This window comes from Aedes albopictus, chromosome 2, assembly GCF_035046485.1.
Source record: "Aedes albopictus strain Foshan chromosome 2, AalbF5, whole genome shotgun sequence".
NCBI lineage: Eukaryota > Metazoa > Arthropoda > Insecta > Diptera > Culicidae > Aedes > Aedes albopictus.
Genome location: NC_085137.1, coordinates 483,293,719 through 483,306,952, shown reverse-complemented (window position 1 = coordinate 483,306,952; position 13,234 = coordinate 483,293,719). Strand labels below are relative to the sequence as shown.

At 38.3% G+C, this 13,234-nt stretch overlaps 1 protein-coding gene across 1 annotated transcript; it reads right to left on the bottom strand.

Moving 5' to 3' along the window:
* Window positions 1-4,627: 4,627 nt before the first annotated feature.
* LOC115265777 (uncharacterized) lies at window positions 4,628-5,116 on the bottom strand. The gene has a single exon (XM_029871724.2). The coding sequence runs from the start codon at window positions 5,082-5,084 to the stop codon at window positions 4,773-4,775; it is 312 nt and encodes a 103-aa protein (XP_029727584.2). The 5' UTR covers window positions 5,085-5,116; the 3' UTR covers window positions 4,628-4,772.
* Between the last annotated feature and the right edge of the window lie 8,118 nt (window positions 5,117-13,234).

Genomic DNA, 13,234 nt, shown 5'->3' with positions numbered 1-13,234 from the left:
AGAAAATGTTATACATTTTTGCCATTTCGTTTACCCAATGAAATGTATACAAAATGTTTTTAAATTCTATTAGAAAATCGTAATGAAAAGTATAAGTTTGGATTATACTTTTTATGTTCTTTTTCAAATAATGCTTATTATATGCCTTATATAAGTTATGCGAAAAAACTAATACAATATACTATGTTTTGTTTTGATTACTTGTCCATACTTTGTTCTAAAATTTAATAACAAAACTGATAATAAAATAAAACACGATTATATTTAAATGTTTATTTTCAAATGATTTTTGTAAAAGTCATATTATTTCACTGTTGAAAATGCTTTGACATCCATGTGCACAACAGAACATGTGCTCGATGAACAAATTGAGATTTGAAATTATGAAAAGAAATCCACGTACTCCGGTGAGACTCGAACTCACGACTCCCAATTCGCTAGAGTTCGAGTCTCACCGGAGTACGTGGATTTCTTTTCATAATTTCAAATCTCAATTTGTTCATCGAGCACATGTTCTGTTGTGCACATGGATGTCAAAGCATTTTCAACAGTGTAATTTCCCACATGGCTTGGTCAGCCAAAGCAAAATCAAGAAATTGACATATTATTTCGCTAAAAATACTAAACCTCTCGCTAAAAAATAACACTCTCGCGGGTGTGTAAAGTTGTAGAGCATCATCCCGAAGGGCACCCACGGTCGATCACCAACTGGCAGACTTCGTTGCAACGACGGTAGCGCAAGCTCAGGTCCGACGGGATTAAGGCCAGAATGTCGGTGTTTGTTGGAGTCCAGGTGCTTCATTATCTCCTTTGTCTCTAGATCTAATTTGATAACTTCCGGCTTACTTTTCTCCTTCTGCAGCTTGATGGAGATACTGCAAACCCGCAAGTGGCGCAGGTCACTAAAATGGTTGGGCAGGGCCGGTGGAAATCCGAAACGTGGAAATGGTGGCCGCTTGCTCGACTACGCGCCTTCATGTAACTGCAATTAGCCGCCACCACTATGCCTCCGAACGATGAGAATTTGTTCCGGACAGATTTACCGCATACATGCTTGCAAATTCCAACAATAAACATCTCTCCTGAAAGCACAAATGCATTAACAAATGATGTAATTACTAAATTTGATTGTAACTTACCCGAAAATAGCTCTAAGACGGCCAACGAACTTTGTTTTCTTAATTCTTCTGCTTCGAGCGCCATGCTGGAATTTTCAATCTCAAACATTATCAAAAGTATAAGTTTTGCCTAATATATTTTTGCCATTAGGCAAAACTTATACTTTTCACTACAACGTGTTATACATTCTATGAAGTCTTATTTTAAATTGAATCAAGTGGCGTAATGAAGTTTATATGGAAGAATGGCATAAAATCTATTACTTTAAACTAATAAATAATACTATTAATTTTCTTTTCGTGTACCTTCGTCCCATCGGAGCACACTGTACATGTGGATAAACCAAAAAACTCCACATCGCCGACTGCTGTTCAGGATGAGACGTTCAGATGGAGAAGAGAAGATTGTACGCATTGTGGAACACACGTAGAAACAATGCAGCATAAATTTTTTGCATGTCGACGAGTGAACAATGCGTTTAAACTGCTACAGCGAAAACTGATGCAGACCTGTGGGCGGAGGATCGAAGCTGATGAGCTACTGCGACCATCGTTAGAACGAATTGGAACAATAACGAGAACCAAGTTATTGAAGATTTTAGTGAATTATATTTCCTTCATTAATGATTGTAATGGACGGATAGATATCGATGAACTAAATTTCACTATTGATGTCGACGTTTAAGTAATTATGTGAATAATTTTTATAAGCAATATCGACAAATAAACGTAACTTTTTATATAAAAAAAAAGTTCATCCAGCAGTATGTGTGTTAAATATATGTCGTATTACTAAAGACTAATTGCAAAAATCTATATAGGCTGACACATACAACCAATATGGATATTTTTATCAGTGTAGTTGCATGAAGTGGGTGACGAGGTACATAAGTATCATTACAGCGTGCTTAACCGTTATTGCAATATTGAAGCTCCAATTTGACTAAAGTTTGAAATACACGGGGAAATAAATAACAACTCATGAGAAAACTGTCAAGTTCGATTCAAGTATAAGTTAGGTTAAAAAGCGAACCCATAGACGAACCTATATTTGAATTTCTTTCAGTGTTCAGTCCAGTCCACATGTTAAAGATGGCTCTACGTCAAAGATAAAGTTCGTCAATCGTATTCCTCTCAACGCACTCTACATACCTAGCCCGCCATATCTCTTGGATCTGCAGTTCTTAAGACATCTGGTTTACTACTTATTTAAACATTTTATTGACTTTAAATTGATGTTTCAACTTATTCACTTTTTTCTTTCCTTTCCTTTGCATCAAAAAAGTCACAAACATCAACAAAACAAAGCACGGAAAAAATCTAAAACTGAATAAATACTTAAAAATGCACGGAAAAATAATGTTTCGGAAAAGTAAATGGTTCAAACGTAAGAAAAACATTATAATATATTGTTACATAAAAATCGAATGTAAATGTATAGTAGCTACAATGTGCAAAGCTTTTAGCGAACCATTTCATTACAATATACATTATTGTAGCTGGTACACTGAATGGTTTTCACCAAACACCCTATGGTTAGTTTTTATCCGGGCAGGTCAAGACTAATGGATCCCCATCGCGCGAAGACTTCGGTGATCATGATCAGGTATAATACATTTGTTGGTTAAAGTTCAATAAATCTTGGTTCTTTCTGTTTTATATAAAAAACTTGTTTTAATGTTCCAGCATGTGAACACACCTTCGCTCGAAGACGTGTTGGCCACCTGTCGTCTAGGCTCATCAAGTCCGCTCCAAATGCTCGTCGATTCTGGCGCAGATATAAACGTGATTAGTGGAAGGGACTGGATTCGTCTGAAACAAGACCACATGTTAGGTAAGGCACAGCTGAGTATAATCAAAAATCGTAACACAAAGAACATCCACACATTGCTCACTCAAGTGTTCACTCCTAACAAAAAAATACAAAAATATAAAACAAAACTAATAGCGCTTATAGGCGCTTATTAGCTTTGTTTTCGATAGAATGAAAATGGGAGCACTTTGCATAAGATGGGTTCCGGTCCCCTATATTCTTTATTACACCAATCAACCTAGCCTTCAAAATATTCAACAGTACTCAGGTCACTTGACAGATCAGCCACAAGCAAGATAAACACAAAAATATATTCGACTTTACAGACCTTGTTGCCGTCCTCTTTTTGCTCATGTTGTTGCTCAAGGTTTTTATATATTCTAAGGTTGTCTTAGATGTCAAAACTAGCTGAGCGGCCATTATTTTCTCACCGTAAGAAATTCTGAAAACAAATCCCCCGCCTCCTCAAATTCCTTTGAAATTTCGCTTCCTCTGCCTTTCTCCGAAGACGGCTAATAACAAGACAGACATCTACCCTCTTGCTCCATATACTTTGGTAGCTACAAGCACACTAGCGCCGCGAACGACTCCAGGGAACAACATCATGAATGAGTGTGCGTGCGATACTACTATTTACGTGTACGTATTAGCATGTACACGTACACAATCATGTTTTAATGTTCCTGTGAATCGTTGAGGGCGTTCCAACCATGTCGCCTGCGACAGGGTGGGAGCTGTCTGTCTTGTTATTAGCCGTCTTCGCTTTCTCCCAGGCCCCTGGCATGAATGAAATTTATCGTAGCCAACATCTAACTGCCTTATACTCATTTTCGTGCAAATTGAAACTAGCGTGTAATCAACAAACGCAGCTTTTGTTTGATGTTGTGAGCCACACACGAAATCACATTCACAATGCGTGTTTGTTAGGTTGCTTTATTCAACTAATCGCATGCTCCTCTTACCGTACATTGATATTAAAGCGAGTTTGAAGTGTTTTGTGATCATAAGCGGTGGAAAAAATGATTCCAAAAACTGATCAACGAACCAAAATAAACGTTAAACAAAAAATTGTTGATGTTTTCGCATTTGACAGTGGGCGCTATTTATTAGCAAGGAGAATACATTTTACTAAGGTGGCGCAGATAAACATTGCAAACCACTGGTTGTCTCTTCCACTCTTCTGGTGTTCTTATGCAACTAAAATAGTGACGTCACTATTTCAGTTCCATAAGAACACCAGAAGAATGGAAGAGACAACCAGTGGTTTGCAATGTTTATCTGCGCCACCTTAGTAAAATGTATTCTCCTTGATTTATTAGCGCCCAGGACATCCTGTCTACCATGATGAGCCATTTTACGAGACGTTTCGGATCAGCTGATCGCTCATTTCATGAATGAAAATTTGACAGGAGGTTGCGCCTAAGCCCGTGAGTGTTAATATCAATATCAACACTGTTGTCGTTTCGTAAAATAGACTATTCCAATGCATTGATATAGGCCGTGTCAGGGGCCTGCTTTCTCCACAAACTAAACGTCATGCTCAGCCTTACAATATATAAAAACCTTGTTGTTGCTCATCTGTCAAGTGCCCTGAGAACTGTCAAACATTTTTGAGGTTACGTTTTGTGGCGTAATAAAGAATACCTAATTATTTTTAAAATTTTCATTTATTTTCCATCGCTTACTTTGTTTTAACCGGTTGCTGCTAACAACCAACTACATGATACGCGGGTTACCTATATTTGGGCGTTCGTTTCACTTTCTCGAACTCGACATTCTATGAAATAACCACGCATGGTCACAACTCTCGAACAGCTAGCAGCGCTAATGACGCGATAACGTTACTTCTTCGAGCTGGGGAAAACTATCGGCCCCAACGTTGTTGTGGACCCGCTGCTGCTGGTTGTTGTGGCGGCAGACGTCCCCAGCACCGCCGGTGGTATTACAACTTGTACGTTGATCGGCGGACAGGAAACGATGGATGAAGGATTATTGTTGTTGTTGTTGATAACGAGCGGTAATGGCACTATCGCCGGAGGTTGAGGGAATGGGTTCCAGTTCCAGTTTACTATTCGGGATGTTGGCTGCGGGGTGGACGGCTTTGGGATTAAGATTAGAATCAGCGATAGCGATAAAATCGATGAGCGTCCCATGGCTGATGAGATGAAAGTAGTGCTATCAATTGAATGTTTTAAATGTTTAATTACGTTCAATGAGAACACCTGAGTAAATGCGGTTTAGCAGGATTACTTTGATACTTTGATATTGTAATTATATGGGTACGTAAATACTTTTCAACAACTTTGCATATAGATGATATCATCTCAAAACGGAACATAGAATAATTATCGTTAAACGATACAGTAAAAACACCCCAAGTAACAGAACTAGTTGAATAACAGTTTCTTAAGCTAAAGTTTGCTTAAGAGTGGTTTGTTCCACTCTTGTACAGCAAAAATGTTTGTTGGGACGGTTATTTCATCAGACCATGCTAAGGGTGTTTTAGTTCGATTTCCGATAGGGCCATGGACCTTATCGATATTTTTTTGGTCACAGCAATTTCCTCATCCATTATAATAGGTTCCTGATAGGTTCGTTACTGATTGCTAGTACCTGACCCAATAAGAACACAGAGAAATAATTCGACTCAGTCAGTCACTGAGTTGGTCGTACTCAGAAATCGAAAAATGTTTTGTTTTCCTCAGGCTTGATAATCCTCCTCGAAATCAAAAGAGTTTTGCAACATGCTCTAGAGCGGTGTTTTGCTTTTGCCTCGTCGCGAGGGAGCGAACGAACCCCAAACAGAGAGGCAATAAAAACTGAGCGAGGAAGAGGGGAACGAAAAAAGAGCCGATGATTATTTCGGGTTTTTGAGTGCGATTTTCGCCTCGAGAGTCTTTCTTTGTATGGGAGTGGAACTCGCGAGAGCTTTTTGAGTGTGAGTGGACGTGAGAAACACAACAAGCAATTATGGGTGTTGGACGAACTCCTCGTTGCGCGGCAAGCTCGCGCTCGGTGCTGTTGAGGATTTGCGTTGTGATTTCTGAGTTTTATTTTCACTCCTCAGAAAATCGCCAAAATCGCTTCCTCATTTTCTCGCGAGGGAGTTTCTGTCAAGCCTGGTTTTTCCTACTCAGTTTTCGATAAAAGTGGGATAACTCTTTGGCAATGAGTTGTCCCACTTTTAGCTGGCCCCACATTGGGCGCCAATGTAACCGTTCGTAAACTATTCTTGAGGATTTGGTTAAAGCACGGTGGCTTAAGCGCCACTCTCAAAGAGAGACCACCGGTCGTGTTGAAATTTGCCCGACTTTGCAGAAGACTATTTCACTCAGGGACGGTTTTGAACGGTTCTTGGTAAACGGCAGAATTTCTTCGAACGCAAATTTAACTCTAACTCTTTCACAGACTAAAAGATACTTAGGGAAAACCGAAGGGATTCTTACTCATCCGAGCGAAGTAACGGAACTAAAACGTAACGTATGGTAGTGAGTATGTTTATTCAATTAAGCGATGTGAAACGTAACGGAACTAAACGAAATTTCAAACTTTCTACTATTTATTCTAGGAAATTCATTCGTGTTGGACGGAAGATATTCATACGGCATGGAAAAGAGCAGACATGGCCATGTACAAAAAAGCTCTTCACGTACCTGCGCAGGTTTTTCGGTGATACGATGCTCGGTGACGGGGGATGTAGCTCGAAGATGGCGACGACTTCGACGTTCGGAGATGGCAGTCAACAATGGTGTTCGCCGGCGTGACCGTGCCACGATTTGGCGCACAGCGACGACGAAGGACCCGTGTGCGGTATGGCCGAATTACCGGTGCGGAGGGAGTGGCGGCTGGTTGGAAGCTTCCGATTCGTTTTACTCGAGAGGGACACGGCGGATGCCGCTTGTACCCGAGAGGATCCTCCTCTGAACGATAGAAAAGTACCAAAAGCCCAGCGACCCGGTTTCGCGTACTTAGATTCCTGCTATGACCGAGCGGGGAATGGTACGTTTCCTATTTTCCGGATTTGGATCGGATTCGCAGCGTGCTATCGACGACACGCTTCAGTGAATCGCCTCTCGAACTCCGGTCCACTGGGATTGACGGACGGGACCTTACCTTCGGTATTAGGCGACCGACGGGAGAACCTACAGTGTATCAAACAATTGTCCGTACAGCAAATTTTTTGTCAAAAAATTTTTTCATTCAAATGTTAATAACTTTTTTATGCTAATTCATAATTGAATTTTATTGGCTTTTCTCGGTGAACTTAATACTACTCAAAGAAGGAGGGAGTAACGAAAGTAATGAAAGAAACGGTGGATAGAATCGCAAGTGTGCGACGAGAGAAATTGAATAGAAGTTGAAAATTAACAGAGGGCCATAATTGAACAACACAATCACAACGTTCAACACGAGAACGTTAGGCAAAGGGGTCGTCGTTGTGATTGTGTTGTTCAATTATGGCCCTCTGTTAATTTTCAACTTCTATTCAATTTCTCTCGTCGCACACTTGCGATTCTATCCACCGTTTCTTTCATTACTTTCGTTACTCCCTCCTTCTTTGAGTAGTATTAAGTTCACCGAGAAAAGCCAATAAAATTCAATTATGATAAAGTCATGCGGTGATTAAACCTAGAAAGTAACTTTTTTATGCGTCAATCAAAAACGCTGAAATTTTGACCAATCATGAATCATATATTAAAGCTCCATTGGAAAAATTTTGAGCGAGATCGAATAAGTTTTCTGAAAGTTATAGAACTTTTAGTAAAACTTAGAATATTTTTGAACACATTTTTAAATCATTATATCTTAATATGTACTCGATGATTTTTTTTCAATTTTTTTTGTGTTACATCTTATACCAAAGGTTTTCATATGCAGCCATGTTTGGGGTTTTATATTCACTACAAAAAATATGAAAAATGTGCGTATATAGTTGACGATGTTTTAAAATTTACCATATTTTGTACATATAATCTGCCAAACGTTTTCCATCAATAAAAGTGCATTAACTGAACGAAAAATCTATAGGACCTACTCTTCATATGTAGTTTAGTAGGTCCTGTATAAAAATATATCATTAAGAGAGTTTAAAAAAGTTGAAAACATTTGGCACTTTTATTGACCAAAATGTGATAAATTTCCAAATGACACTCTGAACATATACAGATTTTTCATATTTTTTGTAGTGAATATAAAACCTTAAACGAAGCTGCATATGACAGCCTTAGGTATAAGCTGTAACACGAAAAATATTGAAAAAGTTTCATCAAGTACATATTGAGATACAATGTTTCAAAAATGTATTCAAAAGTTTTATAAGTTTTACTAAAAGTTCTATAACTTTCAGAAAACTTATTCGATCTCGCTCAAAATTTTACCAATGGAGCTTTAATATATGGGCTATAATTGGTCAAAATTTCAGCGTTTTTGATTGACGTATAAAAAAGTTATAATCATTTAAATGAAAAATAATTTTGACCAAAAAAATCCTGTACGGACAATTGTTTGATACACTGTAGCTACTGGATGGAAGAGCGACTTTACTCGCGCCTCCGTTTGACTGCCTTCTGGAGGCGGGCGTTTGCTGGGCACACGGGTCGCGAAGATCCAGACGGAAATGGCGTGCACTTCACCAGAAGGTTCCCCGATTCGGCGATGACGGCCGCCGAATGCAATTAACAAAAACCAGCCGTACGAAAAAAGCGCTGGGTGCTACACGTCCAACAGGAACTACTATTAGATTTAAAAACTTTTGCTACAATTAGAATTTAATTACCTTTTTTCGTAGATACAGTAATGTTCCGATTTTATCACGCCCTCCGGGCGTCAGTCCTTCATTTTTTATTAATATACTGTAACATTTGAGAGCAAATGTTTCTCCTCTTCTTCAAGATGAATGTTGAAAGCTCGCTTTGCAACGTTAAAAATATTGAAAATACGTGTAGATTTTGTGGAATATTCAAAAGCATTTTTCAAAAGGGGCGTGATAAAATCGAAACAATACTGTAGTTTCGTAACTCAATAAAAATTCAGCAGAAACCGCGAAATCTCGGACCTCGGTCCACTAAATGTGAAAGAAAGACACCAAAAACGTTTAACATCACTTTTACATTAAGAAACTCACTCACTACTTTTACCTTTAATTTTCAAAAATAACTTGCACAGCAATAAACTTCAATTAACTTCTCAAATAACTTGGACATAACTCGCGCACTTCTGCTTGCCAGCCGTACTCGTAGCGAAATGACCGAGTTAGAATATCACTTGCGTCTCGAAACTGAGCCGCTTTTCAAAAGTCCCCCACTATTGAAATTGCTAACTATTATTCCAAATCGCACCAACTATTTCGACATGGCGATTTTCATGCATGGCAAATCATGAAAGCTTTTACAAACGCTATAACATTCATGAGCATAAGTAACAGGCATGGACCGATTTTACAAACAAATGAAATATTTCAATATAGTTAACATAAATACAAAACAAAAGTTTAAATAACTTTTAGTCAATTTATCTACTTTTCTTTTCGATTATAACTAAAAACGCAAAACGTTACAAATTGATTAGGAAAGCAAAAGATGTTTAGATTCCGGAGTAGGGCCAACTCAGTGACAGAGTAGAAATTTTTCTCGGTGAAGCAAAAAAGGGTAACACCGACAGATGGCATTACCGATGTAGCACTTGATACTGTGAATTGGAATATTATGCAGAGATTTCATATAATTGTGTATGGCACGCAATACGAAACGGCGTCAGTACATGCCAACTGACATGTGCAATGTAACGTTTTGCGTGAGAAACTTGCGTTAATAATGACATGGCACACGATTCCCACATGGAAGAAAACGTGCCTCTGAAGCCGACCTATACTTAAACCTACTAACCAGCAAATCAAAAGATCAGAATTGAATGTAAGATTCAACCATTCAACTTTTCTTTCTAATTGAAAAGAGAACCTTTTCACTTTGGGAGAGAAATAGAGCGTAACACCACGCTGTTGGCTTTACAGCAATCAATCAATTGCCAGTTTGAACAGTTTTTTTTAACCCAGTTTCAAATAGCTGATATGTTTATAAAACACATTCCTCTGTTTTTGAAGGGTTGCGTTCTATTTGTGTACGAGACTGTGGGTATTTTAACTGAAACTGCAGCACATTTAAATAATATGCCTACACTTTTTTTTTATAAAATTTTTCCTTTGATCTTATAATTTCTTTGAACATACTCAGCATGTCAGAGCAGCTGTTGATTTTGCTGCAATGTATGATGTGACAATCAACTGATATAAATGGATCCATCGTGAAATAGTTTCAGTCAGTTACAGGAAAAGGACGGAGGTACATCACATCCGTTACAATAAAGTAATCATGAAGTTGTACCTGCTAGCGTCATTGGTGATCATCGTCGGTGCAATGGCAATAGCCGTGCCCGGTTCGAGAAACGAAACAGCAGTCGATCCTTCGGTGGAACCGTCTTGGATCAGAACCAACGACAGCCAGCCGTCGAACGCTTCATTTGTTGAACATAGGCTCATATTGCGTCCTCCGCTGTATCCATGGAGGCCGTGGCGCCCTAGATATTTTGCTGGTGAGATACCCTTCAACGCGAGCAACAGTTCTTCAATCGAATAAATGAATACTGCATGATGATTTCGGACGTAATATAGAATATTATTCACATTGGTACACTGTTCGCAAAAAGCTAAGAATTAATACTATTTTATTACGTAAAAATATAATGAATATGAGAACGCAGCTATTGGCCATTGTTTTCCTTTTCTTCCCATGACGTCCCAACTAATAATGAGCTTGCTTTACATCTTACAGGGTGTCCAAGAAAGTATGGACACAACTTAGCATAGCGAGAACAAAATCTTTTTTTCACAATAAACTATATTGTTATTTTTGTATTTTTATTCAAAGTATGTTCATTGATATTTGTAATGAATTTATACATTGAAAGGGTTTTTTGTTTGCAGAATATTCTTCTTCTTATTCTTCTTCTTTGTGGTTCTACGTCCCCGCTGGGACATGGCCTGCCTCGCTTCAACTTAGTGTTCTATGAGCATTTCCACAGTTATTAATTGAAGAACTGTCTTTGCCTGCCATTGCATGAATTTGTATATTGTGAGCCAAGTACAATGATACAGTCGAGAAAATTTTCCCGACCGGAACGGGAGTCGAACTCGCCGTTTCCGGATTGACGATCCATAGCCTTAACCACTAGGCTAACTGAAGACCCCAGAATATTTAAAATGAAAAAAGAAAAACAACCTTTTCGGCTCCTGTTCAAACTACCTTATTCTCGCTTATGCAAAACAAACTAGTTTGGAACATTTTTTTCCAAATATCTTGTAATTTACGAAGATGTTTCCTCAGATATTTGATTGACATTTTTATTTTGCAGAATATGTGTTGCCTATGCAAAATTGGCTTCATTGGTGGTGTTGAGATAATTCCATATTCTGAATTGCTCGCCAACCTGGACCGAAATCCAAATTTTCATGAATTATGGTTTCCGGGAATTAAAATTCATGAAAATTTAAAAATCAATTTGAAGTTTGCATGGGAGCAATCTGTAGAATCACTCCTCGTCAGATTTTGTGCTGGTCGGAGCTGTTAAACATTTACCCAGCTGTCAAAAGCTGACATAGAAAAATCTCTTCGAAATAGATTTTAGTTATTCAAAAGTGCTGAAAATCTGAAAAAATCAGTTTTTCTATTCCTGGATAAGACGCCCAGCTGGTATGTCTGAAACATACTGGAAAAACTAGTAATAAGAAGGCACGAAATGACAAATTGAGAGATGAAATTTATGGCACAAATTTCCCAAATGGAGGAGAACGTGCCTCTGGAGCCGACCTACTGAAGCCACAGAACAAGTAATGATTCTACCACAGAGAACAGATATCCAAGTCCAGTTACGAAGCTGTGTAAGGAATTTAACTGTCATTTGAAATGGCAGCACAAGTGGCAATTTCATGGCAGCGCTGCAATCGCAAAGTTCCCATGCCATTCTCAGTGGTGAATATGAAATATATCTAGATATGTATACTCATCAATCCAGGCTTTGAGGTTATAGGATACGCAGGTGATGTAGCTATTCTGATACGTGGAAAATATGACGACACAATATCTAGCCGACTACAATCTGCGTTGAATGTTACCATCAAATGGTGCCGAGAGGAGGTATTAATCGTAAACCCTTCAAAAACTGTAATTGTACCTTTTACTAGAAGGTTAAACATAAATCTTACTGAACCTTCTTTAGATGGTGTTCAAATTCTGTTCTCAGAAGAAGTTAAACATCTTGGGGTAACTTTGGACAAAAGACTGAATTTGAATTCACATTTAAACAATGTTTTAATCAAGGGTACCAAAGCCTTAGGAAAAACCTGGGGTCTTACACCTAACATGATTCACTGGATCTATGCTGCAATAGTGCGGCCTAAGATTACTTATGTTTCATTTGTTTGGTGGCCCAAAACAAATGAGGTAACCTCTCAAAAGAAGCTAAGTAAGCTACAAAGACAAGCAAGTATATTTATGACAGGAGCAATGAAAAGCACTCCATCAGTTGCTTTGGATCAACCGGCTGCGATTCGGCCATGTATTTGAAGTCAGCATCTGTTTCAGGTCAAACATTTGATTTAGGCGTAGTTTACGAGTGATATTTTTTCTTTAATAAAAAAGTTCTTTGCATTCCCCAAAAACATCCTAATTCGAACACGTTTTTATTTATCATTACTTATTTCAGCTAAAGGAATTACATTTTTTTATAATTCTCCTAGTATTTTCGAAAATTTTATTTTTTGTTGTGAAAAATATTTCACGCTTTTCAAGTGTTGGTCCTGAAAAGTATACTGTTTACAAACTTTTTGCTGTCAAAATGGGGTTCAACGCACAATGGGGGTCAGAGATGTTGGCTCGCTTTTTTACTGTGGGGTAGAATTCGGATGACAAGTGGCTGCTTTGGATGCCCTTCTCAATATACTGCCATTGCATCAATTTATTAAACTACAAGCGGCAAAAAGTGCCCTGCAGTTTATACGTTACAATAAAGTCCTAGACGGGGATCTTGTTGGACATTTGAGGATCATCAAAGACTTCAAATTAAACATGGATATAAAAACACTAGAAGATTGGATGATAACGAAGACCAACTATGATGTTCCCTTCAAAGTGGTGAAACCAAGCTGCTATGTTTGGGATGCTGGTGGGCCAAGTATACGTCCAGGCTCTATTGTATTTTATACTGATGGGTCCAAGATAAGAGAAAGTACTGGAGACGGTGTTTTTGGCCC